The sequence below is a fragment of the Eretmochelys imbricata genome, chromosome 12 (assembly GCF_965152235.1).
Source record: "Eretmochelys imbricata isolate rEreImb1 chromosome 12, rEreImb1.hap1, whole genome shotgun sequence".
NCBI classification, from domain to species: Eukaryota; Metazoa; Chordata; order Testudines; family Cheloniidae; genus Eretmochelys; species Eretmochelys imbricata.
The window spans coordinates 3,247,422-3,262,033 of record NC_135583.1 but is presented as its reverse complement, the minus strand read 5'-3'; the positions used below and the strand labels follow the sequence as shown (position 1 = coordinate 3,262,033).

At 44.4% G+C, this 14,612-nt stretch overlaps 1 protein-coding gene across 1 annotated transcript in view; it reads right to left on the bottom strand.

The window, feature by feature from the left end:
• The window catches only part of HYDIN (HYDIN axonemal central pair apparatus protein), a 387,143-nt gene that overhangs the window by 332,384 nt on the left and 40,147 nt on the right, over positions 1–14,612 (bottom strand). The window contains exon 5 of the mRNA XM_077831048.1: positions 8,120–8,319. Within this exon, the coding sequence (XP_077687174.1) occupies positions 8,120–8,319 (200 nt within the window). The remainder of the gene's footprint in view (positions 1–8,119; positions 8,320–14,612) is intronic.

The window sequence follows — 14,612 nt, the reverse complement described above, 5'->3', positions numbered from 1 at the left end:
ATTGGTCAGACAGCTGTGTCCCCATTGATTTATTTCCTGCCACAGCCTCACCAAGAGGCTTCTTGGTGAGGCTGTGGCAGGAAGCCACAGGAAGCCTTCTTCTTTCGTATGGTTTAGGTCAATAGCAACAGCTACAAATGTAAATCTAGATTTGATAGCCAGCACATTGCCACAGCAGTGAACTGGTGAATGTCCTCAGGCTCCTGGCAAAAGAACTAAGAGGACAGTCGGATATGATGTGCTTCATTGTTTGTGTCTGGTGATCAGAGTCGCATACAGGTGTTTGCCTCATTTTCCATTTAAAGAGGGTTTGTCCCAATCTCCCATGAGATGTCCTGATGCGATTCAATTTTAATCAGCCTGTCCAAGATAAATCAAAACCTCAGTGATTCCTCGGCAGGGTCATCGACGAGCTGTTTGTTTTGAGTAGTTGAAACAGTCCTTGTGGCTCTCCATTGAGCATCAGCATTGAAGTTGATTGTAAGGGTCTTGATGCAGTTCCATAGAGGGTTGCGGGATTTTAATCTTGTCTTTGGCGGCTTCTGCAGGTCATCGTGCAATGGGATCCTTATGTTTGCATTGATGTGTTTGAGAAAGCGAGATGTCTAGGAAGCGCTTCTAATCTGTGGAGGATGAATGTGCAATAGGACCGGGAGCCAGTCAACCAGAGTCAATTTGAGTGTTCCTGACACTATGCGCATGGCGTTACTGAATTCAGTATCAAGGAGTTTAGCAAGACTGCTGTGAGACCACACTGGCACATAGTATTCAGCCACAGAATATACCAAAATAATTGTTGCGGATCATAAGGTCCTTGTACTGGGGCCCCATGATGTTCCAGCCATCTCCTGATAAGCACAACATGAGATCTGACCTTATCGTGGGTGTTCTCGATGTGTTATTGAAAGATCAAACTCCAGTCCAGTGTAACGCCAAGATACTTTGGGTTAGCTTCGTGGCTGACACTCTCACCACTGAACTGCACATCGAGTTTGGTATTAATTATTTTATTGTTGAGATGGAAAGTGGTTACCATGTTTTTTTTCAGGTTAGGCCTAAGTTCTCAGCATTGGAAATAATCAGCCATTATGCTAAGATTTTGGGTTAGGGTGAAGCTGATGGTATGGAAGCTTGTATGCTGAACAGTTGGGCAAAATCGTCCGCATACACAAATTTCCTCAACTCCATTGCTGCTATATCCACAGTGTATAGATTAAAAAGTATCAGGGCCAGGATAAAGCCCTGAGGGATGCCTCAGTTAAGAGTTCTTGGACTACTGATCTGGCCATTACGGTGTACCTTAAAGCTGCAGTCCCCGGTCATCGCTCCCAGGAGACAGATCGTTCGCCAGCAGTGAATGACACGGGAGATCTTGAGGAGGAGGCCCTGTCTCCAGACAGTGTTGTATGCAGAGGACAAATTGTTTACTGTATTAGTGCCAATGTAGGATCCAGGCCTGTAAGTTTTGCCTGAGATAGTATTTTGAGTTCCGCTTGTCTGTTTGGTGTTGGATATATATATATATATTTTACTAATATGTATGAACAAAAGGATTTTACTAAAACCAAAGAGACACTGTAAATGTTGCTTTTGCCTAAACCAGATGGGTTTGTTAAATAATGAAAATAGATAAAAGCAGTTAAAGTGTTCTCAGGCATGGCAGGAATGTAATATATGAGTGCACACTTGAAGACTGCCTCAACTCCTTATCTCAAGGCAAGGTCAAGCAACCAGTAAAACACTAAAAGACCAGAGAAATGCTTGCCCCTGACCAAAGTACAACCTCATTCCTTACCCCTCCCATGGGGTACAAAAGGGGTAGGACAGAAGACTCTAGCCAGATGAGCCCCAAAACGAAACATGACCATAAGTTGTAAGAGGTGGGACTATGGGTGTGCATTTCAGTTATAATTATGCTTGCTGAGGAGGGGGGAGTGGGAACACTGGGAAACAGGGCTCTGCAGAATTGAATTATAGTATACATATGCCTGCTGGAAATTAACCCCAATAAAAATCACATTGCTTCCAGTTTGGACTTCTGGTCTGCTTTCCATATGCGTGACAAGAACCAGGGGAGAGGATGAAGGGAAACACAAATCAACAAACGTGATCCCTGTCTTCAACTAATGTTGGAGGATAACTGAGTAATGTTGGTTATGTGGGAAGTGACTTAAAATGGTTCTTCTTGTGGCCAGTGGAATACCTGTGCTGTTACAGGTCACAAAACACAGGTCAGGGCTGCGATCCATTGTGCAACTTGCAGACCGAAAAGATCTGGATTGCTTCGGATCATAGAGCAGGTGGAGGTCTTCGAGGGAGACCCATTCTGTGATCGGTTCCCTGGTTGTGTCATTTGAGCAGTATCCCCAGTCTTTGGGATGGCTGTTAAAGTTGCCTATGTAGATGGCTGGATGAGGAAGGGAAGTGTAGTGGTCTCTCACTCTCAAGCGGGGATGGAGGCCACTACGCCTTGCTGCATTAGGCAATAACCCTCAGGCTGGGGCCTCGCTACTGTGACTGAGCTGTATGCAATCTGTAGCCACCTAGCAGAGGTAAGCCAGCAGGAACAGTCTTGTGCTTTGCCTCCCCCGCCTTTTTTCTCTGAAGCCTGAGTGCATTACCTTTGACAGGCATCCCAGGTCTCCAGGTCTGGGGAATGGGAGCCCCATTGTTAAACCTAAACTTTTCTTGATTTAAATCAATTCATCAGTTTGGTTTCTATAGTTCATAAATAATAAAACAGACAGTAGGCTACACACCCCAGCTGGGAATGTATTTCAACGGCCAAATGGTCAGCTGAGATGAAGATGTCAGATTAAACTTTAGCCTTTAGTTCATTAATTGTGCATTGGTCTTAAAAACCATACTGGTTCTGGATAATCTATCCTTTTAAACTGATGACCAGTGACCCTGGATATTGAAAAATCTTCAACTATCTTATTTTTTCTCCTTTACATGACTTTCCTACTTTTGATGTATTATGTGTCTTTATATACTTAGCTATTTGATTTGTTTTTCAAATTCTGGTTTTGATCTACTGTCTCCATTTTACCTGCCTAAGTTTAGAAGGCTCTCTACAGTCAACAATAATCACAGTCAGAGCTTCAGCGTGTACCAATCAGCCTCACTCCATTGATTTCAACAGACCTAGATACCAAAGATCTGGCCCCTGTTTCCACACTGGAAAGGGACCAATACTGAATTTCTAAGTTATGACATAAAAGGGTATTTTGACGTTTATATTTAGCTTGATTCCTCCAGTCATCAGTTTCCTTTCTTTAAAGAGCTGGCCAAATGTATCTATCTGATCAAGATGCCAAACCCAAATACCACTGCTATAAATTTAGGATTGTAACTAACAAGAGGAAGTGGCGTTGGCAACATTCAATTAATTTATTTAGGTTTTAAACCAAACCCTCAATATCTGTCCAGTTGCGAGATGCATGGACCACACACAGGTGCAACAATATCTTTCTTATCAAGCCATATTATACCTTTCATCAATAACCTTTTTATTTGCCTTTTTCTCTATTCCCTCCTAAAATGTCTTTGCTTTCTCATTATCAGTGTCCAAACCTGTTCTTCACAATACAATAATTTAGGTTAGGCTGAAAACTGGTTTTTCCATTCTTTTGATTTCATTAAAAAATCACCTGCTGACCCTGAGAAATCACTAGCAGAGTTGCATTAACCTACTAGTGACTGAATGTCCTCCAGGCCTCCATTAGGACCTAAAAGGGGCGAATCCCAAACCATAATTTAATCTGAGCACATACATTAATTTTAATAATGGTACTGTTACCAAGACAAGAAATAAGATTGTCCCAGTTAGACAGGTCTCTTTGATGGGATAAGCAGAGCAGCCAACACTCCATCATATCACAGAAGAATCCTGCAAAGAATCTTCAGCTTCTCCCTTTCCACATCTCCATCTCTTCTCTGCCTCCAGCCTCCATTTTTGGGAGCTCTTCTTCAGCATCAAAGGGGCTGAACTATATCCCAGAAGGATCCTTGCATACTGTGATGGCCCTAACTGTCCTCTGCATCATTCCCTGATAGAGACAAGAAGCTCTGCAGAGAGACAGCTAAGAGGAAGCTTCTGAAGAGAGAAGATGAGCTGATCATCTTTATCATTTCTTCAGAATCACTGTTTGTTACTGCAGCTGATCAACCTTCCACTTACTCTGTTTCCTGGTTGCCTGTGGTCTTGGTCTGATTCGGTAGACATCTTCTCCCTTGGCTTGACCATTGATGGGACAATCTCAACCTTCATGTAACTCAAGTGACATCAATGGAGTTGCATGATGGAAGAATTTGACTCAATGTGTCTTTCTGTTTGGAAAGGGGATCAGTCGCCTTGAATTTCTTCTTTTCTGGCATGGTTCTCTCCTAGAATGAGCCTGGTGATTTGCAGCTCTCAACATGACCTGTGTTCTGGCCTCAGACGTAGGGGAAAAGATGCTCTGAGACCCACAGAACCATACTTTGCCACTTTCTCCAGCTAAGCTCCCACACAATGTTGGCACTACATTGTCAACAAAGAGGAGAGAAGCCAGGGCAGCACCATGCCCTCCTGCTCTCCAGAATATCAGGGAGAAGGAGGAGGAAGTGTTGGAAGTGCATTGAGTGATGAAAGGGGATTTCTGACACTGCAGCTGTGACAAACATAGGGATTTAGGACTGGAAGGGACCTCCTGGGTCATCGAGTCCGGTCCCCTGCTACAGCAGGCAACCCCGTCAGATCATCCCCTTCATAAACTTATCCAGCTCCATTTCCAAACTAGGTTAGTTGTTTGCCCCCACTACTCCTGTTGGGAGGCTATTCCAGAACCTCACTACTCTGATGGTTAGAAACCTATTTTCCAGTCTAAATTTATTCATGGCCATGAGGCACAGGTGGGGGTACGGTGAGGGTATGGGCAGAGGCTCAGGGAGGGGCCTGCCTGTGCTCAGTGGGGGTAGGGAGCTGGGGTCATGGGCATACTCATCATAACAATGAATCAGAATACAGTAAAGCATCAATAACTTTTTCTGCATGAGAGTTTGCTAAAACTTTTAGGAGCTTTGTGGTGAAGCTCCTAAAGGCAAGTGCTCATCTTTGAAATTCAACATCCCTTCCCTACAAGGCAGCGCAGCGCAGTGGTTTTAGCGCCAACAGCAAAGAAGGCTGAGATGAAAACGGGAAGCTGTGTGCTGAGATTTGCTCTGAGGCACCATTTTCATTTCAAAGTTCCTGGCCCTTGATATTTATCTTGCTGAATATCACAGAAGAGAAACTCGTTATTCTGCTTTTATCAATGACAAAAAGAGAGGGGGAAGAGACCAGGACACCTCCCTATGTTTATACATTCATATGCCCTTACAAATCACTCCAGTTCCATTCCACCACACCAGTTCCATTCCACCAAATTGAACTCCTCAATTTTTAAAATATATGTATATGTAAAAATACACACACATGTATACTAAAGTTGGGTGATTTTGGGGGAAGTGATTAGTAAATTTGCTGGGAAATGCTGTTCTGGGCCACTGAAACTGCACAAATTCAGATCAGATTTGGCAAATAGTTTCAGTAAAAAAAACTCTGAAAACAAAAACTTCCAAAATGGTATTTCCCAATCACCACTCAAAATATTTTCTTTCCACCCAAACTATTTTTTCCAGCATTTTGGTTTCAGCAAGAAAAAATGAAAAAATTCTGTTTCGATTAGAAGTTAACTAAACTTTTTGCCCCCAATTTGGCCATCAAAACAAAAAAAATAATTATTCACTGAACTCTAACGGACACACATTAAGGGCACTTCAAGACACATCCAAGAAATGTATATTATGGCCCCAATTCAACAGTCCATTCTTATTCAGCAAAGACTAAGCACATGCTTAACTTTAGGCATGTGCTTAGTCACTTTATTGATCAGAGATGGACTTAAGCACGTGCTCACATACTTAGCAGAATTCAGGTGTGTACTTGGCTACCGTCCCCTATTCGCCACGCTGCTGGTCTCACTATTGCATACCATCTTATATTTTCATTGTCTGCTCTCCAGGACAGGGAACACATCTCTCATTTATTTGTGAAGCTCCTGGCACAAGTCTGAATGCTCAAAGATAACAGTCAATCACCATCCTCAAGTTACTACTGCTGATATGCAAAAGAGCCAGTGTCAAATTGAACTTTATCCCCATCACCTGTACTGTTAGTAACACCATCACGGTCTCTACTGCAGCCTGAGCAGCAGTGAAATCAACCCCCATACTGTTAACAGAAAAAGAGCCTGTCTCCGGGGAAAGTCTGCCTAGACATATTTATTCGTACATAATTGCCAGCAAATGGTTTATTATCCTGTGCAGTGGTGTATTGGCCTGACCCTCCAACTGGGTTGTCAGCTTTGCTTGGAGGTCAATCTCTCTTAGTGTTTTCACTGCAGAGCTCTTTTTGACGTTTCACTGAATATTTTTTGGCACTTAAAAAAACAAAACCCTGCTGCAGCTGCAATGCTGAAAGAGCAGATAAGTATTTAAAAGGAACCTGAACAGCAGAGTGGCCTCTCTTTTTAATTAGCACAAAATACTGTTTGTAGTCAAAGATGTAAATTTCTGCTTGAAAATCCAGTCTGGTTTTGGAAAATTCGTAATAAAATGCAAAAGATGACAGATTCCCCACAACTATTTGACTACAAGAGAAATCTTATCAGCTATTCATCTTTACACAGTCAACATGCACTTTCATAACAGTCAGCTGGATTTTTCTTGCAGTTCAAGATTATTAAAAAAAGTTTTCCAATGCATTCAATTTCATGTTGCAAACCAGGATTGAACTAGTTGATTGCTGACCTAGGAACTGACTGACATACATAGTTAGTGAAGTTTAACATGCATATAATCTATGGTGTATCTATGGGGGGGTGGGGGGGTGGAGCTGATAAGCACCTTTAAAGACGTTTTAGTACTCAGTTGGTATTTCTTTACCATACAATAGCTATTGCAGCTAAATCTGGAGAATGGAGTCTGATTGACAAGAAATGGACTCTGATTGACAAGCTTCTCTAGTAGAAAGAGAGAGCCTGAGACAGGCCTGGCATAAGTGGCATGGTGTAAGGCCTAAGGCCTGAACTAAAGACAGACCCTGCTGAGATAAAGCAAAGTTACCAAGGCTCAAGCTATGAGAAAAACCCTTTTACAAAGCAGATGCTTGCAGGTTCACTATCCAATACGTGAACTTGGCAAGGCGTTGCGAAAACACAAGCACTTAGTACCAGAACATCCCAATACAAGGTTATGGTGTACACACACTCCCTGTCACTCCCTGAAGATGATGCAAGGGCACACTGACCCCTCTTAAAAATAAAGTCAGGATGACAGTGTGATGGATAGAGATGTTTTGATCCAACGAACAGGTACAACTAAAGGGTGGTAACTAACCACATCAGAGGGGCAATACGTAACTTGTTTGTATCAGTGTATAAAATAGGGGTCACAGGGGGGAGTCTTTGTCTCGCCATGGTGGGAATGAAAAATCCCGCAGTTCACTTAACTGGTCCATTGTAATGAGTATACATGTGTTAGTGTACCTATAACCATTGCGCCTGGGCACTAGGACCGTGCTTCATTGACAATAAACCTGGCCAAGTGTTTTCACTACTGAACCAAGTCTGTGGTCTTCCTGGGCAGTTTGATCAGAGTCTGCTGTACTGGCTACCTGGCCAGAGCCGGTACAGCACACGGAGAGAACACACCCACATTCAGCAACTGACAACAGCTCCTACCCATAGACTCCATAGCAGGAGAAGGACTTAGCTACCATTCTCCTATCTGTATCTTTAACTATAGGGCTGCAACAAGATTTTTTCCTTTTTCATCTGACAGGTTTGGTGCATGCTATTTCCATGGAGCACACACAACAGCATGCCCTAAAACTCTGCAACTCACCATGGACAAGGGTTGGAGTCTCAGACAAACACTTTCTCCATCACACAGCAAGTAACAATAAACAGCTGGTGTGCTCTAAGCTGCAATGTGCACGTTATCTGATTGCTCGGTTCCTCTTTGCTACCCTGCATTAACACAGCCTTCAGCAAGCGAGGTGAAGCACATGAAGACCAACCAGAGCCCCCTTTACCTCTGAAGGCTGATTCTGTAGAGGGCCTCTCTATTGCCAATGTTGCGAACCAGCAGAGTTTTCTGAGTGCTGTACTTGACGGGGCAGGTGGAGAAGTTCAGTTGGTCAGGGAAGTCCAGTATTGCCCGAGCCCCTATCGCTCGGATAGGCACAATAAACTTTTCTCTTTCCGTGATGCAGGTTACCTGGTGGATGTAATCCTACGGGGAAATAACACATACCACGTCAGTCTGGTAAACTCAGGCATCATTCCCACAACAAAGCGAGCAACAGAAGGAATCCAACTGGCTTCATGGACAACAGAATCCATACTTACAAGAAGGGAACATTAAGGCATTTCGGGTGCCGTGGCCTTCACTCTTTGTATCATGGTTTAACAGTTTTTCTACAATGTATTCTTCCCAAACTGGAGACAAGAATTGCTCCCAGTGTTTCAGGTGTGAGCAAAATAGCACTATTCCCTACTACTATGATTTATGATCAATCCTCTTCATAGAGACATTCAAAAACAGTACCAATTTTTCTGCAATGGTAACGCAGTGAAAGTACATATATTGAAAGCAAGCAACTGCAAGCATGTTCTTCACCTAATCCTAATTGCCTTTTCGATACAGTTAATATGGTGACACAAGTTAATTTCACTCCGATCCTTCTCCTTGACACTTCACAAGGATACCAGATCTTTCTTTGAGCTCTATACCCCCTAACCATCCTATCCTTTTTCTTCCTCATCCCCACCTCAGCTGGGATCTCCCACTCTGATTCCCCCAAACTGGACACGATAACTCTTGTTCTTCCCAACATCCTGTGTTTCTTTATCCTTCCCCAGCTCCATAAAAATATTATATAAAAATATTGCTCGGGCATGTAGGAATGAAATCAGGAGGGCCAAATCGCACCTGGAGCTGCAGCTAGCGAGAGATGTCAAGAGTAACAAGAAGGGTTTTTTCAGGTATGTTGGCAACAAGAAGAAAGCCAAGGAAAGTGTGGGCCCCTTACTGAATGAGGGAGGCAACCTAGTGACAGAGGATGTGGAAAAAGCTAATGTACTCAATGCTTTTTTTGCCTCTGTTTTCACTAACAAGGTCAGCTCCTAGACTGCTGCGCTGGGCATCACAAAATGGGGAAGAGATGGCCAGCCCTCTGTGGAGATAGAGGTGGTTAGGGATATTTAGAAAAGCTGGACGTGCACAAGTCCATGGGGCCGGACGAGTTGCATCCGAGAGTGCTGAAGGAATTGGCGGCTGTGATTGCAGAGCCATTGGCCATTATCTTTGAAAACTCGTGGTGAACCGGGGAAGTCCCAGATGACTGGAAAAAGGCTAATGTAGTGCCAATCTTTAAAAAGGGGAAGAAGGAGGATCCTGGGAACTACAGGCCAGTCAGCCTCACCTCAGTCCCTGGAAAAATCATGGAGCAGGTCCTCAAAGAATCAATCCTGATGCACTTGCATGAGAGGAAAGTGATCAGGAACAGCCAGCATGGATTCACCAAGGGAAGGTCATGCCTGACTAATCTAATCGCCTTTTATGATGAGATTACTGGTTCTGTGGATGAAGGGAAAGCAGTGGATGTACTGTTTCTTGACTTTAGCAAAGCTTTTGACACGGTCTCCCACAGTATTCTTGTCAGCAAGTTAAGGAAGTATGGGCTGGATGAATGCACTATAAGGTGGGTAGAAAGCTGGCTAGATTGTCGGGCTCAACGGGTAGTGATCAATGGCTCCATGTCTAGTTGGCAGCCGGTATCAAGTGGAGTGCCCCAAGGGTCGGTCCTGGGGCCGGTTTTGTTCAATATCTTCATAAATGATCTGGAGGATGGTGTGGATTGCACTCTCAGCAAATTTGCGAATGATACTAAACTGGGAGGAGTGGTAGATACGCTGGAGGGGAGGGATAGGATACAGAAGGACCTAGACAAATTGGAGGATTGGGCCAAAAGAAATCTGATGAGGTTCAATAAGGATAAGTGCAGGGTCCTGCACTTAGGACGGAAGAATCCAATGCACCGCTACAGACTAGGGACCGAATGGCTAGGCAGCAGTTCTGCGGAAAAGGACCTAGGGGTGACAGTGGACGAGAAGCTGGATATGAGTCAGCAGTGTGCCCTTGTTGCCAAGAAGGCCAATGGCATTTTGGGATGTATAAGTAGGGGCATAGCGAGCAGATCGAGGGACGTGATCATTCCCCTCTATTCGACATTGGTGAGGCCTCATCTGGAGTACTGTGTCCAGTTTTGGGCCCCACACTACAAGAAGGATGTGGATAAATTGGAGAGAGTCCAGCGAAGGGCAACAAAAATGATTAGGGGTCTAGAACACATGACTTATGAGGAGAGGCTGAGGGAGCTGGGATTGTTTAGCCTGCAGAAGAGAAGAATGAGGGGGGATTTGATAGCTGCTTTCAACTACCTGAAAGGGGGTTCCAAAGAGGATGGCTCTAGACTGTTCTCAATGGTAGCAGATGACAGAACGAGGAGTAATGCTCTCAAGTTGCAGTGGGGGAGGTTTAGATTGGATATTAGGAAAAACTTTTTCACTAAGAGGGTGGTGAAACACTGGAATGCGTTACCTAGGGAGGTGGTAGAATCTCCTTCCTTAGAGGTTTTTAAGGTCAGGCTTGACAAAGCCCTGGCTGGGATCATTTAACTAGGAATTGGTCCTGCTTCAAGCAGGGGGTTGGACTAGATGACCTTCAGGGGTCCCTTCCAACCCTGATATTCTATGAGTCTATGATTCTATGATTCCACAGGGGCCCTCCCTCCCTTTGCCAGCAGTCCCACTGTAGGATATCTTTCATCAGGGCTGGTGGTCTGTGCCAAGACTCAGTGGCTGATGTAACTTCATGTGTTTTGGGGATACACTGCGTATCTGAGATCCTAGACCTGACAGATGGGTTTTGTGATGGGGTGTGCATACCCCACACTGGAGAGGGAAGGGTTAACCCCACACTATGAGAGGCAGAAATCCCAGCCTTCAGGCCATGCTGGGCATGCTCCAACTGCTGCCTCAGTATAAAAGGGAGCAGCCCAGCTCATTCTGGGCTGACTGCCGGAGGGGAAGGACCTTTGGCCGAAGCACCAGCTGAAGAGCCACCACAGCCCCTGCCTGCAAGAGCCAGAGACCATACGAGCCGGATTGGAGGCCTGGAGCCTAAGGAGCACCAGAGAACCATCCATGTTGAGGAGCTTGGAGACCCTGATGCCCTACAGACAGCAGCTTCTGGAACTACGGTAGGAAGTGACCCAGGGAGGGTGAGCGAATCATAGAATCAGAGAATATCAGGGTTGGAAGGGACCTCATAAGGTCATTTAGTCGAACCCCCTGCTCAAAGCAGGACCGATCCCCAATTAAATCATCCCAGCCAGGGCTTCCAGCTTCACAGCGTGTCCAGTTGACCAGGAAGTCTGTAACTCTGGAGTTCATATCATATTCATATCTCTGAAGTTCTACTGTATGCACTAACCCCCCGCATGGACAGTCATATTCCTGGGTGTGCTTCAGCACACAAAGTGTATTGAGATAAAACACACAAAGGCGTTCCTAGTGTGGAGTAGGAGTGTCCATTCAGGGGGCTAGTGCAGAGTAGCCAGTACACTTTAAATTCACACTCTAGCTTACTTATCCTAACTTCTCTGTAGAGACAACTTCCCCATTACTCCTGATCTAAATCCTCACTCAGCAAAGCACTTAAGCACATGACTGCCTTTGAGCACGTGAGTAATCCCATCGCCATTCAGCAAAGCACTTAAGCAGTTGCTTAACTTAAGTCGTGTTTAAATGTTCCGTTGAATCGGGGCCTTCCATTGATATGAGAGCAGAAGCAGGCCAACTGTATTCAAACCCATTCACAACATAGGCGTGGACTCCATGGGTGCTCTGGGGCTGGAGCACCCATGGGGAAAAATTGGTGGGTGCTCTGCACCCACTGGCAGCTCCCCGCCTCCAGCGCCCGGAGAAGTGGGGCCTATGATTCACACTGGGTCAGATTCTCCTCTCACCCCCATGTAAATCAGGAGTAAATGCATTGCCTGCACTGCCCTTTGCTGGTGCTCAACGGGCGTCAGTGAGGGGAGTGTCAGGCCCACTGCGTTCAGATGTTGATTTTGAAGGCCACAGCAACAGAACTCAGAGTTAAGGGACCCATGTCAACTACAGGGCCCATCCGCAGCTGGTGCGAACCATCACAGTTCCATTTACGTCAATGGAGCCGTGACAACTAACATGAGCTGAGGGTCTGCCACCATAACACTATCCCTTGGGAGTATGCCTTATATAGCCTTGCTTAGTGGAGAGCGCACTGGACTGGGACTCCAGAGACCTGGACTCTATTCCTGGCTCTGTCACTGAGCTGCTGGGTGATCCTGGGCAAGTTGCTTCACCTCTCTGTTCCTCAATTACCCCATCTGAAAATGGGGATAATGATGCTGACTTCCTTTGTAAAGAGATCTGCTGATGACCAGCGCTACTGAAGAGCTAGGTATTATTGCAACCCTGGGAGATGGGAAGTGCTACTCAGCAAACATTTATTTTAAAAAAATATGGTTGGCCATTATAATTATTTGCATAGCGCCAAGCGCCAACTATGTGCCCGGCCCTGCACTGTGTGGAGCAGCACCCCTACCGGGGCTGTCCCACAGAGGGGTTGATGGGTTGCCATGAAGTGATGTCAGAGAAACCTAAATGGTAACAGCACTGAAAGAAAATAGGCAATGAGGGAGTTTTTCTAACCAACATGTCAGTTGAAGTAATGGCATTATTTATTGTCACAGATTAATAGATCAAAAAGCCAGAAGGGGTCATTGTTACCATCTTGTTACCATTTCCCAAAATAATTCCTAGAGCATACCACAGAGCTTGCTACAGAGAGAAAATCTAACTTGTTGTACAAAAATAACGGAGGTCTTTTAGGATAAATAAAATGAATACAGTTACACTTTTATTTATATACACTTTTCGAAGGGATATTAAATCTTGTGCTTCAAGGCTTAAACCAATCTTTATTATAGACCAGGATGGGACCAATGGGGGGGCGGGATTACCCCACATTTTAAACCTCCCCCCTGAAGCATCTGCTGCCAGCCACTGTCAGAGACAGGATACTGGGTTAGATGGACCTTGGGCTGGATCCAGTTTGGCAATTCCTGTATTCCTATCTTAAGTTTCCATTCGTGGATGGTTTATAAAGGCTAATACATGATAGAGATGTGATAGACACAGCCCAATAAACACACTACTGATGTCAGCAGTACACTATTTGTTATAGATGGTTCATGAGCAGTATTTGTTTACTCACTGTTACAAGCACATTGCTTAAATGTGTTATAGGCAGGGCTGGGTGGGAAATAGTTTTCCTGTCCCACAAGAATTTTAGAAATTTTGAAAAAAAATTTCTATGTTCCGAAATGGGACAAAGTCAAAGTCTCACTGTGGGCCTCAAACACTCAGGATCAGCTTCTTCTGAGCAGATGACATACGTAACCCAGTGGCAATGTTTAATTTGTAATGAAAGAGGTCTCGGGGCACAAGCATTTAGGTGCTGGGGTGCAAGCAATTTTTTTACATTCATATCTGATGCAGCAAGCCTAGAGGTGCCAAGGCTCAACCCTGTCACAAATAAAGCACTGCTCACTGGTAACTGTGTGTTGCAGAGCCCATTTTGTGCCGATCTACAGAGGATATGAGTTGTTACATCCCTGGGTACAGAGAACTGGCTGTTTAGCTCAAGCAGTAGTAGTTTGTCCTTGTAGCTCTGCAAGGTTCAATCCCCAATGTGTCAGCCATCACAGCAGCCCCTGTGAACCTCCCAGTCATGGCTCTAGGCCCGCTTGTGCTCAGTGCTGTACAAACACAGAACAAAAAGACTCTTCATCCTAACATCCATCCAGGTGATAGTCCTTGCTATGGAATGAGTTATAGAACATTGATTTTTATTTATTTATTGCCTGTTTTAAAAAATGAACCAAGTATGCTAGGGGTAAGGCAAAATTATCTTCTTAAGTGTTTGTCCTGTTTACTAGCCCATTGTTTCCCAGCCTTTTAAAAGGTAAGACTCCCCCCCCACCCCGTCAAGAAAATGAAACCAATCATGGCTCCACTGCAATCCCACCATTTTAGCAAACACAGCTAAGATCTTGTCTACGCATAGAAGTTGCACTGGTTTAACCAAAATCAACTTAAAATCCAACTTAATTAAACTGCTGCATATTCCAGCCTGGTCATTGTTTAAAACTGATTTATATTGGTTAAGGCAGATTTAAATCAAATTAAGTCTCCATACACAGATTTTACATTGATTTAACACCACATCTTTACTTAAACTAGTACAATTTTGTGTTTAGACTGCGCCACATGGCTAATTCTTCAGAAAGAGAGAGACGCACATACTTTAGGAAATGGTGAAGTAGATCTTTGTAATACAAGCCTCTCCTTTCTTACATGCTTTGATAAGCAGTGAAACGTGTTGACATTCAAAGTATCATCACTGCCATCTGA